General features: G+C 43.6%; 1 protein-coding gene across 1 annotated transcript in view; it reads left to right on the top strand.

Annotated features, from left to right (window-relative positions):
* The window catches only part of LOC121003897 (retinol dehydrogenase 8-like), a 47,701-nt gene extending 31,824 nt beyond the window's left edge, over nt 1-15,877 (top strand). The window contains exons 4-6 of the mRNA XM_040435837.1: nt 3,145-3,238; nt 7,759-7,942; nt 15,638-15,877. Coding sequence (XP_040291771.1) covers nt 3,145-3,238; nt 7,759-7,942; nt 15,638-15,877 — 518 coding nt within the window. The remainder of the gene's footprint in view (nt 1-3,144; nt 3,239-7,758; nt 7,943-15,637) is intronic.
* Nucleotides 15,878-16,180: the final 303 nt, after the last annotated feature.

The following is a 16,180-nucleotide window of genomic DNA, read 5'->3' as shown; positions in this document are numbered from 1 at the left end:
TATTGTACTATAGAGTGAAAGAGTGCACTACTTTTACACTGTTGTGAGTTATTCCACATACATTTCTACAGAACCTGTTCTGTTACACGCTGATACAAGTAGTTTCCCCATGACAGAGTGGACAGGGTGTCAGCAGTAAGTTTGTGTTGCCGTCACAGTTTATTTGGCCCTTCTTATGATCTGTCATAAGAACAAACCCCAAAAAATTGATCCTGTCTTTTGAGCATCCGCCTTCACATGGTCAGCATTTGCTCGGTAATCCATCAGTACTGCTAAGGCCAAAAACAAAACAAAACACAGGAGTGGATTCAAAAGATAGATGACATGTGATTGGAAAGTTTGCATGTCTTCGGTGTTTTGTACCTACTCCTGCTTTTGGCTTCCAAATCAGGAGCATATCCTGATGCAAAATATGGACCGTGTGATACAGGCCTTACGGATGCTCCAAAGACAGGATCCGTCATAGAATGGGGAGGGAGGCAATAACATGAGGAGTCAACACAGTGGCCCAGTTACATTATGGGGAGGGTGGCAACCGCATGAGGAGTCAACATAGTGGTCAGTCACATGGTGGTGAGGGTGGAAAATGCATGAGGAGTCAACACAGTGGCCCAGTCACAGAGTGGTGAGGTGGCAATTGCATGAAGAGTCAACACAATGGCCCAGTCACAGAGTGGTGAGGGTGGCAAATGCATGAGGAGTCAACACAATGGCCCAGTCACAGAATGGTGAGGGTGGCAAATGCATGAGGAGTCAACAGAGTGGCCCAGTCACAGAGTGGTAAGGGTGGCAACCATATGAGGAGTCAATATAGTGGTCAGTCACAGAGTGGTGAGGGTGGCAAAGGCATGAGGTTTCAACACAGTGGCCCAGTCACAGAGTGGTGAGGGTGGCAAATGCATGAGGAGTCAACATAGTGGGCCAGTCACAGAATGGTAAGGGTGGCAAACGCATGAGGAAACAACTTAGTGGTCAGTAAAAGAGTGGTGAGGGTGGCAAATGCATAAGGAGTCAACACAGTGGCCCAGTCACAGAGTGGTGAGGGTGGCAAAGCGGTTCCTGAAGTCTTCAACCCAACTGCAAGACATCCTGAAAATGGCTAGGAAACTGTGCATGCACTTCAGCCACTTTTGCACTGCAGTGCACGCCTTCCTTAAGCTGAAAAAGGCAGAATAGCGTTCCCCAACATCGCCTCATATGCAATGTTTCGACCCGTTAGAACACCACCTCCACATGTTGGACCGACTATATGAGCAGAGGAAGGCAGTAAACAGTTTTTTGATGATGCAGGTGGACAGGAGCACTCCGCTGTGTAACTTCGACATTAGTCAGTGGCAGCTCATGCTTGACACCTGCCATTTGCTCAGGCCCTTTGAGGAGGCCACTTTATTTGTCACTTGCCAGGACTACAGGATGAACAACTTCATTCCACTCCTTCACGTCCTGTAGCAGATACTGATAAATCTGGCTGGCCAGGGGACAGGCGCCTACATCTCACGGCCTCCAGAGCCCTGTGGAAACTAAAATGGAGGAGTTCAAGAGGGGTCTGGTTGTGTAATTATATAACAAGTTATAGTTATTAGAACTCTAGAGAAGGGTTGTTGATCTCATGAATTATTCTGATTGCCGGATCAGGAATATATTTTTCCCTAAAATGATCAAAACTGGCTTCTACCTCATGAGGATTTTTTGCATTCCTCTGGATTATCTTTACAGGATAACAGGCTGAACTGGATGGACATACAGTATGTCTTTATTCACAAACTAAGTTATATGAAGTTTTCTGCTTTAGGCAATCCTGTTCTGTTTGAATGGCACCTAAGCTAATCACAGTTTGTCTCTCAGCAAACAGCCTTAAAGGGGTTATCCGAGTTTTTTTTTGTTCTTTCTATGTTCCTAACTGGGCAAATGTAACAGCTTTCCAATTCACTCACTTTATCTCCAGTGGCTGGTTTCTCAGATTTCACTGAGGGTCACATGACCTGTGATGTCAGCTTCTCTCCCTGCTCTGATAAAGGTCGTTTACAAGCCTATAAACAAAACATCACTGTGCTGGCCACGCCCCCGTCACTGTGCTGGCCACGCCCCCTTCACTGCCTGCTGTGTGCTCTATCCATCCTAGGAATCTTAACCCCTTCAGCTGCACAGACTCAGGGCTGAAGTGTTTACTGTGTAGCTGCAGGCAGTGAGGAGACAAATCCTGGGACCAGGATCTGAAAGAGAAGTTCTGAAAAGCATTACAGGTAGGGGGAAGATCCTGTGTGTATTAGCAGTGTCATTATATAAGTGGAACTTGTAGTTCTACACTTACAAGTTGCTGTTTTCTCCCAGCACTCAGGGCAGCTCTTGTACCCACTCCCTTAGCAGTGTCATTATACAGCTGGGACTTGTAGTCCTACACATACAACATGCTGCAGAGTCTCCCAGCAGGCAGACATGTCACTCAGGGCAGCTCTTGTATTTACTCCCTTAGCAGAGCAGGGGGAGGGGCAGAGATTGTTTTTATTGCATGTAAACAAAGGGCCAGAAAAGAACCAGGGAAATGAGGAAACTTGCTTAGCTCAGTTATATATCAGATATTCAGTGCTATATATTTTTTTTTTCATAACTCGGATAACCCCTTTAATATACTGGGGAACAATGGTCATTGTTAAGCGTCTATTCTTATGACTCTTTGTTGTGCCATTCATCTATTGTTCCTACTAGAAGTTTATAAATTAAAGAGGTTCTCTGAGAAATTTTTTATTTTTTTTTGCAAGTGCCCTCAGCCTGCCTCCATAAACAGAAGACTCATACTTATCTACTCCTCGCCACTCCAGTCCTCCATGCTGCCTCCCGCATGTCCATGTTCTGGTCCCTGCGCAGTGTTTACATCAGCCGCAGCATGGGCATGGTAACATGCTTCTCTGCAGCCAATGTCTGGCTTCAGTGGTGAGATGGCCACAAGCAGCATGTCACCACTGAATATGAATAATAGAGAAATGGCACAACATACAGTTATGTGAAATGCAATGAGATTGCAAGTAGTTACTAAAACATACATATCAGGAGAGGTGACAGATCCTCTTTAATTTTTATGGCACATGAAATATAGGAAAGAAATCATTTTACTTAACAAAATCAGCATATTTTTTTTGCCCACAGGGATTGTATTTAATGACATCTATGCAGCCTCCAAGTTTGCAGTTGAAGGATTCTGTGAAAGCCTGATCTTCCAAACTCTGAAGTTTAACATTCAGTAAGTGGTACATGAATCCTCCTTTGATCAAGACCATTAAAACTCTGTGACTAGATTCTGTCAAGTTACTTGCAATAAACAGGATGAGGAATGAGGGTTTAAGTTATTCTTGTTGGACAAGTTTTTGGCTATTATTGCGTGACAGTCACGTTGAAATCATAAACCTACATATTATATTTCCGTAAAAAGGAGTATTATTCGTTACAAGGAGATTCCATCATCTTAGGCTACTCTAACACTTGCGTTCAGAGTGGATCCGTCTGGGGTCTGCCCAGACGGATCCGCTCATATAATGCAGACTTGGGATCCGTTCAGAACGGATCCGTCTGCATTATATTGTAGAAAAAATTCTAAGTGTGAAAGTAGCTTCAGACGGATCCGTCCAGACTTTACATTGAAAGTCAATGGGGGACGGATCCGTTTGAAAATTGAGCCATATAGTGTCAAATTCAAACGGATCCGTCCCCATTGACTTAGGCTACTTTCACACTAGCGTCGGGGCTCCGCTTGTGAGCTCCGTTTGAAGAGTCTCACAAGCGGCCCGGAACGCATCCGTCCAGCTACTAATGCATACTGAGTGGATGCGGATCCGCTCAGAATGCATCAGTCTGGCAGCGTTCAGCCTCCGCTTTGCTCAGCAGGCGGACACCTAGACGCTGCTTGCAGCGTTCGGGTGTCCGCCTGGCCGTGCGGAGGCAAACGGATCCGTCCAGACTTACAATGTAAGTCAATGGGGACGGATCCGTTTGAATTTGACACTATATGGCTCAATTTTCAAACGGATCCGTCCCCCATTGACTTTCAATGTAAAGTCTGGACGGATCCGTCTGAAGCTACTTTCACACTTAGAATTTTTTCTACAATATAATGCAGACGGATCCGTTCTGAACGGATGCAAACGTCTGCATTATAGGAGCGGATCCGTCTGTGCAGACACCAGACGGATCCTCTCTGAACGCAAATGTGAAAGTAGCCTTACATTGTAAGTCTGAACGGATCCCAAGTCTGCATTATATGAGCGGATCCGTCTGGGCAGACCCCAGACGGATCCGCTCTGAACGCAAGTGTGAAAGTAGCCTTACATTGTAAGTCTGGACGGATCCGTTTGCCTCCGCACGGCCAGGCGGACACCCGAACGCTGCAAGCAGCGTTCAGGTGTCCGCTTGCTGAGCGGAGGCTGAACGCTGCCAGACTGATGCATTCTGAGCGGATCCGCATCCACTCAGAATGCATTAGTAGCTGGACGGATGCGTTCGGGGCCGCTTGTGAGACTCTTCAAACGGAGCTCACAAGCGGAGCCCCGACGCTAGTGTGAAAGTAACCTTACTCTATCACATAAGTCTCTGTTCTCTCCAGTATTTTTGACAATTTTCAGACATATTTTTGGCAAAGCAAGAGTCATTCTTGCAGAAAGATTTAGGGAGAGATATTGTCAATACACTCAACACGATAATAAAAACGGTGTTGTGATTTTGTTTGCAATTATTAGAAAAGTGTTATATCTGCCAGTAAATATTTTACTATGGCACTATACCTTAAAGGACAAATAAGCTTAAAATACAAGTTGGCTTAAAGTAGTATTCCCAATTTACAATGCATATTACTAGAGTATAATGATTGGTGAGGCTTGTTGTAGTTCCCTGCACTGTGGAAGGCTGGCGGAGTCGCTGTGCAGATAGACACTGTAATGGAGCAAACGCCCTTAACTAACAATATGACTTTCATTTTGAGGATCATGGTGGCTGCCGCAGTCAGACTAACAGGATCAGTAAGTGATGGTGTCATGCACTAGGGAGTGGAGAAGAGGAAGTGCACCCACTAGCTGCCACCCACGCCTCTGTCCCTGCCTACCTACACTACCCGTCCTAGGCGACGGGGCGTAACTGGGCGACGGTCCCTAACCCAGACATCCCAACCTGCAAAAACTCATTTCAGGGAGGTGCACTTCTCATTTCAGGGAGGTGCACTTCTCATTTCAGGGAGGTGCACTTCTCATTTCAGGGAGGTTTTCTTTTTTTTTTTTCACGAACTTTTTGTTACATTTTCCAAACATATGCAGTATCTGCACACTTTGCTCTATGGTGTGAAGGACTGGGCTCATTACCCTGCCCCAAATTATCATATTTATGTATATGATTAAAGCATCCAGGGGGGGTGAATTTAACACTGGGGTAAATTATATAATTAAAATGGAGGGTTAAATGTGTAAATGTATTTAAAAAAAAATACATCTCTCTCAATAGTTATATAGCTACTGAATGAGACAGAAGGAGGGATGCCTTTAACATATTTATCTCCTTGAGAAGCCAATTTGACACTAAAGGGTTAATTCAACCTGTAATCTAAACTCTGTCCTGTCACTTCTCTTATCTCTCTGCTCTGCTATCTGACTGAGATAAACCTTTCCGGGAGATATTGTTTCACATGCGGGTGTCAGGGAGCTGTTATCTAATAGCGGGAGACTCCCTGAACCTCCGGGAGAGTTGAGATCCCTGCTAACCTCTATAAGTGCAGAGAGGCAGAGCGGACAGAGACAGAATATAGCCAGGCAGAGGCAGTAGGAGGGAACCCTGCAGATGGATCCGAAGTCACATAAAGTGTCAGGAGCAATACTGAAATGCCAGAGATCAACACTAACGTAGGCGAGCAGGGGTAACAAGGACGGTAAACAAACACGCCTATGGTCAAACCAGGATATCACGTCAGTACACAAGGAACAGCAAGGACGGGTCAGAGTACAAGCCGAGGGTCAAACCTGGAGGTCACGTCAGTACACAAGGGCAGGCGAGGTCGGGTCAGGAACAAAAGCCAAGGGTCAAAATCCAGAGTAGCAGAAGCACAGAGTAATAGCAGTTAGGCACAGGACCAAAATCGTAAATAGTGAAAGGCTAAGGTTATGTGGCGTGGCCAGCGTCACATGACCCGCTCAGACACAGAAGCCGAGTGGCCAGCTCGGTGCTCAGCCTGATACTGTTGCCAGGGAAACGGAGGACGCTGACAGCACAGACAGCAGGAGTGCAGTCGGGTCCGCTCCGCCCCCTGTTACCTGAGAGACGGGGACGCAACATGCGTCGCTGCTCAGGGAGAGAGGCAGGACACCGGCCGCGAAGCGCAGGAAGATTGCGTCGCCGGCGCCCTGTGACAGATGGTAAATCCTAGAGACCTGCTGTTTACTTGCTTATTCGTTTTGAGATTCCTGAGCTTTTTGCTCAAGTAGAAGCTTAGGAAGCTGGAATCATGTATGCAGTTCTACCTGCATTTCTAATAAATCATGGGTTTATGAAGACACAAGATGCTGATATTCATACCTTATACCAGACTGCTAAAACTAATTCAGACATCAGACTAGACCGTAAAACTTAACCAAACCCCAGATATACCCCAAAAATTATTTGGGGACTTACATATTGATGACTTATCCTCAGGACCGGTCATCAATATCAGATTGGTAGGGGTCTCACACACAGCATGATCAGCTGTTCAGGGCAGCCGTCGGAAACTGCCACCCGTCCCAGAAACTATACAGTGAATGGAGCCGGAAGCAGAAGGCTCCGTCCACTCTGCAGTGGTCTTTCTGGGATACTGCAGCTCAGTTCACATTCAAGTGAATTGATGCTGAGCTGCAGTATGCTGGTGGCAGAAATGACTTGTGGATGGAGCCTTCTGTTTCTGGCCCCAGCGGCTGCCTGAAACAGCTGGTCACTGGGGGTGCTGGGTGTCAGACCACCAAGATCTGATATTATGACCTATCCTGAGGACAAGTCATCCATATCTAAGTCCCAGAAAAACCCTTTGATATGATTGGATCTTTTTCACTTCCAGCCTTTGCTGCCATTGTCAGGACCCTGTGTGCACTGGGCCCTGGTGAACGTGCCTCTCTTGATGTAGAAATGCCATCATAGATGCATTGGAAGAGACACGGGTTTCTCCAGTACATCTAGAAAGACAGGTCTGTGGGATCCAAACAGCAGGAATATCCATGGTGGAATCAGGCCGCAGCCAACCACCTGAAAACGCTGACCTAGGGATTAGCTGTATTCTGAAAGCAGCAGGGGGTTCAATGTCTCTGCAGCATGACCAGTAAAGCAATACACACTTCTCACTAAAATTACTTGGTTATCCATGTAATCTGCAGACACGTTGAGTTCTCCAGAGCTGCTCTCCACTTTGGTTATGATTGAAGATTCTGAACCGGGGACCCTACCTACTACTTCAGAATAACATAATAAAAATCTATGCTATTATCTACAGTATAAGTAATTAACCTTTATGAATGATTTATGAAAGACTGCACAATATCTTCTTCACTGCAGGGTCATAACCGAGAAACATATCTCAGTCTAGATCATACAATAGATAGTCTGTCTGCTTTTAGTAACAGGAAGGATCTCTTTGTGTTGTGTCTGATTCCTACGGTTAAGAAATACTGACAATAACTACTATAACTAGTATAACATTTGCAAGAGATGATTAAGAACTTAAATTTGGTGCCATAATGTTCTCTCTTATCTGGATTTCAGCCTTACATTAATAGAACCTGGGCCTGTGGTGACAAAGTTTGAGCTGAAGGTCTATGAAGATGCTGTGCGGGGGGATTACTCCAATGCAGACCCTGAAACCTCAGACATGTTCACTAATTATTATTTAAAGAACTCTAAAACAATCTTCTCTAGTCTTGGGCAGACCCCTGAGGAAATTGCTGAGGTAAGGTCTAGGAAGAACAATGGGCATTTTTTATGTTTGTGGGACTTCAGAAATTTACCATGTGACAGAAGCTACAGTGCAAGGTCAAACAAAGGGTGGTCAGAGTAGGAGGCAGTATACAATTGTGCTCAAAATAATAGCAGTCAGACATCACTAACCTGATCAATCACTGTTTTTGGTAGAAATAATATTTCTACATGGCAAATAATTTACTAGCAGGTGTAGTAGAGAAATCCAACAGTCATGACATGCATGCTGCTGATTCTGTGTAATTGAATCACTAATTGAAAGGGACATGTTAAAAATAATAGCAGTGTGGAGTTCAATTAGTAAGGTCATTTATTCTTTGAAAAACAGGTGGCAATTATTGCTCTTATTTAAGGAAGGAAGGCAGAAAATGTTGTACATGCTGGTTACAGTGCATTTCTCTCAGGAATTCTGAGGAAAAAGGGTAGTTCCAGACATTGTTCAGAAGAACAGCTGTAACGGTCACGTCCACACACACACAGGGGGAAGGGTAGTGACCACTGCGCTCCACTCTCACCCTTGGCTCTGCCTACTTGCCTCATGAGTCCTGATGACAGGGGGCAACTGGACGGCAGTCCCTAACTTAGGATATGTGCAGGGAAGACAGACAAGACAAAATACGGAACATGAACGGACCGGGTCAGAACCAAGAGAACTACGCAGTACAACGGATTAAGCAAAGAATGGTCAGGAGAAGCCGGGGTCAAATACCAGGAGAGTAGCGAAGTACAAGAGGAGTCCTAAGAGAGTAGTCAGGTGGGAGCCGAGGTCACAATACCAGGATGGATGCGCAGTACAGGAGGAGCAGGCAGAGGATCATCAGGGAACAGGATCAGGTAAGTATTCAGTAGTCCAACAAATAGCCAGGAACCTAGAAATTAACAGGCAACCTGTGGCCAGCAGGCTGCCTGTATTTATAGTGGGGAGTGAGGGTCATGTGACGTGGCCAGCGTCACATGACTGACAGGCCAACCAGTCGAGCACCGAGTGATCAGCTCGGCGCTCAAGGCAGACTAGGAGCAGGGAGCCACCCAGCCAGCAAAGCCGCCCTGGGAATGATGTCAAGCACAAATTCTCATTCCCAAAGCTAAGCAACAGGTCTGCGGGAAATGGGGGACCGAGTGCACCTTCGGAACCCCGTGACAACAGTGTACCTTGATTAAAAAGTTGATTGGAGAGGGGAAAACATATAAAAAAGTGCAGAAAATGATAGATTGCTCAGCTAAAATGATTGCAAATGCTTTAAAATGGCAACCAATACCTGAAAGACGTGGAAGAAAGTGAAAAACTGCCATTCGAATGGATAGAAGAATAGCCAAAATGGCAAGGACTAACAACCAGCTCTAGAAAGATCAAAGAAGGTCTAAAGTTACCTGTAAGTACTGTTACAATTAATCTTCAAGAAGCCCCCGCAAAGTCCCAGTGTTGAAAAAAAGACATGTGGTGAAGAGGTTACAATTTGCCAAAGAGCACATTGACTGGCCTAAAGAGAAATGGCACATTTTTTGGACTGATGAAAGAAAGATTGTTCTTTTTGGGTCTAGTGTCCGGAGACAGTTTGTCAGACGACCCCCAAACACTGAATTCAAGCCACAGTACACTGTGAAGACAGTGAAGCATGGTGGCGCAAGCATCATGATATAGGGATGTTTCTCATACTACAGTGTTAGGCCTATTTATCGCATACCAGGGATCATGGATCAGTTTGAATACATTAGAATACTTGAAGAGGTCATGCTGCCTTATGCTAAAGAGGAAAGGCCCTTAAAATGGGTGTTCCAACAAGACAACGACCCCAAACACCAGTAAAGGTGCAACATCTTGGTTCCAGACCAACAAGATTGACGTTATGGAGTGGTCAGCCCAATCCCCGGAGACTTAATCCATTAGAAAACTTGTGGGGTGACACCAAAAATGCAGTTTCTGAGGCAAAACCAAGAAATAGAGAATAACTGTAGAATGTAGGCCAATCATCCTGGGCCGGAATACCTGTTCAAAGGTGCCAGAAGTTTTTCAGTTTATATAGTGAATGTTTGAGTTTGTAAAGAAGAATACAAACACTGCTATTTTTTTGAACAGTCTAATATTCACTTTTCTTATATTTTTTTTTTTTAGAGGAACAAGACAAATTTGATATATTTTTCTTCATGTTTTGATTTCGAATAGAATGTGTAGTGTTCCCAATGCATTTGTGTGTATGGAAATAAAAGCTATTAGAAGAATTTTGAGCTTTATTAATTTTTTTAAACACACTCCATTATTAGGGGAACAGATAGGGCAATCTGTCACAAAGACCGTGATCGCCGAACAGTGTGCTGTCTTCCTGGCGCTAGAGTTCGACACATCGCGGATCGGTTTGACAGATTACTGGGAGGGGCTGGAGAAGATCCAGCGGTCATGGTCCATATTGGAACCAATGACAAAGTTAGGGGTAGGTGGAGAGTCCTTAAAAATGATTTCAGGGATTTAGGTCAAAAGCTTAGGGCAAGGACCTCAAAGGTAGTATTTTCCGAAATACTACCTGTACCACGGGCCACACAAGAAAGGCAGCGGGAGATTAGGGAGATTAACAAGTGACTCAAGAACTGGTGTAGGAAGGAGGGGTTTGGGTTCCTGGAGAACTGGGCCGACTTCTCTATCGGCTACAGGCTCTATCGTAGGGACGGGCTACACCACAATGGGGAAGGGGCAGCTGTGTTGGGGAAGAAGATGGCTAGAAGGTTGGAGGAGTGTTTAAACTAGGGACTGGAGGGAGGGAAATTACATTATAGGAGGGGAAGATAGTGCAGATAGAGACCAGGGGCAAGGTAGTGGGACTGGAGGAGGAATGGAAGGAGGGACTAGAACAGTTCAGACGGAAAGGTGTAGGGTAAAAAATATACATAAACCTCTCAAATGTATGTATACTAATGCCAGAAGCCTGACAAATAAAACTGGGGAACTGGAATTGGTGATGTGTGAGGAGGACTATGACATAGTGGGAATAACTGAGACACCACTGAAGAAGGGGTCATTGTCATAAATCCCCGAAACGCGTCTGGTACTAATCCCCCCACTAAGAAAAAGGATATTGCCAGACTGAGGAGGCATGGACACCATCATCCGAAAAGCGAATTGCCAAAGTGAGAAATTATTATTACACGAAAGGCACCAGGACCACGTGTATCTAACAATCTCATTGGCGCCAAATTCAAGTTTGAACAAACAGCCCTTGAGACCGGAATTCTAAAGGAAAGCACGCCGAGTCGAGGGCTTACTGTCCAGAGAAAAAAAGACCTCCTGGTAAGATTGCGCATTTCCTACTTCAAATTAAGCGATCGCTTTCTAAACAAATACAGCGGGACGCCGCTGTGCGTATGAGAAGTTGAAACATTGTTTTCACAAACCACATAAGGCTGCATACGCTTGGAACTTCGGTTAATGTGTGTTAAAGGACTGGCCACAAGTCGATTATCTTATTCGGCAGAAAGCAACTATTTATATCCTTAAATATTTCGCATTGGAAAAACGCATTGAACTACTACCAGAGAATAATATTCCTATGACCACCCTATCTCAATTATTATCGAATATTTTAACTTATTGCTTTCCAATTATTCGTATATTGGGATCTATATTTATGTTGATTTTATTGTCTTAGGTTTTAATCCACTGTTGAATTTTTCACCACTACTATTAACCATTTACCCTCTGCTGATTTTTACATTATTGCTGACTATTTATACTGTGATACTTATTGCCAATTTTACTGTTAATCGTGTTGTGTTCAATAAAAGATCCCTTTACTTATAGAGAGTGCCCCACTTCTATTTCTTATTATATATTTATTTCTATCAGACTGGGTGCTGTCTGTTAGTGGGAGCACCTCTGCTGGATCTCCACCCCATTCTAGTGCGACATTACCTTATACTTATCAATAACTGAGACATGGCTGGATGATAGCTATGACTGGGCAGTTAATGTACAAGGTTACAGTCTGTTTAGAAAGAATCATCAAAACCGGAGAGGGGGAGGGGTCTGCCTTTATGTAAAGTCATGTCTAAAGCCCACACTCCGGGAATATATAAGTGAGGGACATGAACATGTGGAGTCACTGTGGGTAGAGATACATGGAGCTAAAAACAATAATAAATTACTAATAAGAGTTTACTATAAACCACCTAACCACAGAAAATCTACTACTAAATGAGATAGACGAGGCGGCAAATCATAATGAGGTGGTTATTATGGGGGACTTCAACTACCCAGATATAGACTGGGAAACTGAAACTTGTATATCTCATAAAGGAAACTTCTTGGCAATAACCAAGGACAATTACCTCTCCCAACTGGTTCAGGACCCGACTAGAGGGACGGCCATACTGGACTTAGTATTAACCAATAGGCCTGACAGAACAACAGACGTGCAGGTTGGGGGACCCCTGGGAAATAGTGACCATAAAGTAATAACCTTCCAATTATCATTCAAAAGAGCGTTTATACGGGGAGGAACAAAAATACCAAACTTCAAAAAAGCTAAATTTAGCCAACTAAGAGAGGCCATTGGCCTAACTAACTGGGATAATAAAAATACAGCCACAAAATGGGATATCTTTAAAGGGAATCTGTCACTAGCAATTTACCCAAATTTTTTTTTCATGAATCCATGTTTAACAGAGTACCTTTTTTCCATCTGTCTTATTCTTTTGATTGTCAGTCATTTCTTCAAAAAATCGATTCTTATGATATGTAAATGACGCTGTAAGGAGCCCAGAGGGGCGTTCTTCTTTCTCCACGGTGCCCAGGAACGCCCCAAATCCCGCGCAGCCGCAGTGCCGATAGTCATCTTATCATAGCGCAGGCAATCGCCGGCACTGCGCCTGCGCGGGATTTGGGATGCCGGCGAGAGGAGGATCGGGGTGTTTGCCGCAGAGCGCGGCGCTGAGGAGGGGGGGTGTTGAGCACTTAGCCGCGCCTCTGGGAGGGGATTTAGATGAACTTGGAGGCGTTATTAGATTTCAAATTTAGCCGGGCACGGCACTTCAGAGGGGCGTTCCTGGGCACCGTGGAGAAAGAAGAACGCCCCTCTGGGCTCCTTACAGCGTCATTTACATATCATAAGAATCGATTTTTTGAAGAAATGACAAGACTGACAATCAAAAGAACAAGACAGATGGAAAAAAGGTACTCTGTTAAACATGGATTCATGAAAAAAAAAAATTGGTAAATTGCTAGTGACAGATTCCCTTTAAAAGAATCCTAAAATCTCATTGTGAGAGGTACATACCGTTTGGGAATAAAAAGTTAAGGAACAAAAAGAAACCAATGTGGATAAACAGAACTGTAAAGAAAGCAATAAATGACAAAAAGAAAGCATATAAAACACTAAAACAGGAGGGTAGCACGGAAGCACTGAAAAACTATAAGGAAAAAAATAGACATGTAAAAAACAAATAAAAGCGGTCAAACTAGAGACCGAGCGATTAATTGCCAAAGAGAGTAAAACTAACCCTAAAATGTTCTTCAATTATATAAATGTTAAAAAGTATAAATCTGAAGGTGTCGGCCATTTAAAGAGTAATGAGGGGGGAGTCGCAGAGAGCGACGAGGAGAAAGCAAAGCTGTTAAATATTTTTTTCTCCAGTGTATTTACTGAGGAAAATAAACTGTCAGATGAAATGCTAAATGTAAAAATAAATTCCCCATTAAAAGTGTCCTGTCTGACCCAGGAAGAAGTACAACAGCGACTTAAAAAGATTAAAATAGACAAATCGCCAGGACCGGATGGCATACACCCCTGTATCCTAAGGGAATTAAGTAATGTCATAGCCAGACCCTTATTTCTGATATTTGCAGATTCTATACTGACAGGGAATGTCCCACAGGATTGGCGCATAGCAAATGTGGTGCCAATATTCAAAAAGGGTCCAAAAACAGAGCCTGGAAACTATAGGCCGGTAAGTTTAACATCTGTTGTGGGTAAACTGTTTGAAGGTTTTCTGAGAGATGCTATCTTAGAGCATCTCAACGGAAATAAGCAAATTACGCCATATCAGCATGGCTTCATGAGGGATCAGTCATGCCAAACTAATTTAATCAGTTTCTATGAGGAGGTAAGTTCTAGACTTGAGAGCGGCGAATCAATGGATGTCGTATATCTGGACTTCTCCAAAGCATTTGACACTGTACCACATAAAAGGTTAGTATATAAAATGAGAATGCTCGGACTGGGAGAAAACGTCTGTATGTGGGTAAGTAACTGGCTGAGGGATAGAAAACAGAGGGTGGTTATTAGTGGTACACACTCAGATTGGGTCACTGTCACTAGTGGAGTACCTCAGGGGACAGTATTGGGCCGTATTCTCTTCAATATATATTTATTAATGATCTTGTAGAAGGCTTGCATAGTAAAATATCAATTTTCGCAGATGACACTAAACTGTGTAAAGTAATTAACACTGAAGAGGACAGTATACTACTACAGAGCGATCTGGATAGACTGGAGGCTTGGGCAGATAAGTGGCAGATGAGGTTTAACACTGACAAATGTAAAGTTATGCACATGGGAAGGAATAATGCAAGTCACCCGTACATACTAAATGGTAAAACACTCGGTAACACTGACATGGATAAGAATCTAGGAATTTTAATAAACAGCAAACTAAGCTGCAAAAACCAGCGTCAGGCAGCTGCTGCGAAGGCCAATAAGATAATGGGTTGCATCAAGAGGGGCATAGATGCCCGTGATGAGAACATAGTCCTACCACTTTACAAATCATTAGTCAGACCACACATGGAGTACTGTGTACAGTTCTAGGCTCCTGTGAACAAGGCAGACATAGCAGAGCTGGAGAGGGTCCAGAGGAGGGTAACTAAAGTAATAACTGGAATGGGGCAACTTCAGTACCCTGAAAGATTATCAAAATTAGGGTTATTCATTTTAGAAAAAAGACAACTGAGGGGAGATCTAATTACTATGTATAAATATATCAGGGGTCAGTACAGAGATCTATCCCATCATCTATTTATCCCCAGGACTGTAACTGTGACGAGGGGACATCCTCTGCGTCTGGAGGAAAGAAGGTTTGTACACAAACATAGAAGAGGATTCTTTACGGTAAGAGCAGTGAGACTATGGAACTCTCTGCCTGAGGAGGTGGTGATGGTGAGTACAATAAAGGAATTCAAGAGGGTCCTGGATGTATTTCTGGAGTGTAATAATATCACAGGCTATAGCTACTAGAGATGGGTCGTTGATCCAGGGAGTTAGTCTGATTGCCTGATTGGAGTGGGGAAGAAATTTGGTATTCCCCTAAAGTGAGGAAAATTGGCTTCTACCTCACAGTTTTTTTTTTTTGCCTTCCTCTGGATCAACTTGCAGGATGACAGGCCGAACTGGATGGACAAATGTCTTTTTTTCGTCCTTATGTACTATGTTACGGCTATTATTTTGAGCACAACTGTATATATATATATATATATATATATATATATATATAATTATTTATAAGCTGTTGGAGCCTGTGCAAGTGGAAATGAATTGAAAACTATACTTGTGTGTCAGGCATGAAGGTGGAGAGACAAGAGGAGTATTATAAATAAGAGCGCTAGGGATTGGTGTTGAATTGAGGAATGCATTGCTACTGTGACTCATGGATTGCTGATAATGTCTGAATGGTTTGATTTCAGCATACTCTACGTGTCCTCACCATGGAGATGCCTCCTTTTCGACATCAGACTAACCAAGTTTATACTCCCCTGACTGCGCTGAAATATGCAGATCCCTCTGGAGAACTAGTGAACGATGTATTTTACAAGATAGTTTTCCAACATGACACGCTGATGCAGGCCAGCCTTCGTGCTATCAAACTCCTCCGCTGGAAAGCACAGAAGGTACAACAGGGAGCAAGAATTTTGGGATTTCTCTGAAATATTAATATTAGAAAGAAAATGGAAAATTACGAATGCTACATTCATAAACCAGTTAATACAGGAAGCTGTTTCTGACAAGTACTGAATTATCAAGTCTTAGAAAAATACAAGGTATGAAAGCAAGTGAGCAACATACTCTACAAGTACCTTTCAATTCCTCATAGTTGAACACAAGCTATTTGGTAGTGGAGGTGTTTTTTTTCTGTACGGTGTGTTAGGAAATTGTGTAGACCACCTGTGAGACAAGATATGCAATGGCTGACAGCCTTGTCCATTGGAGAACGGAGAGAAGAACTTACT

Source organism: Bufo bufo, chromosome 6 (genome assembly GCF_905171765.1).
Source record: "Bufo bufo chromosome 6, aBufBuf1.1, whole genome shotgun sequence".
NCBI lineage: Eukaryota > Metazoa > Chordata > Amphibia > Anura > Bufonidae > Bufo > Bufo bufo.
Note: the sequence above shows the minus strand (reverse complement) of the source record. Positions and strands in the feature narration are given on the sequence as shown.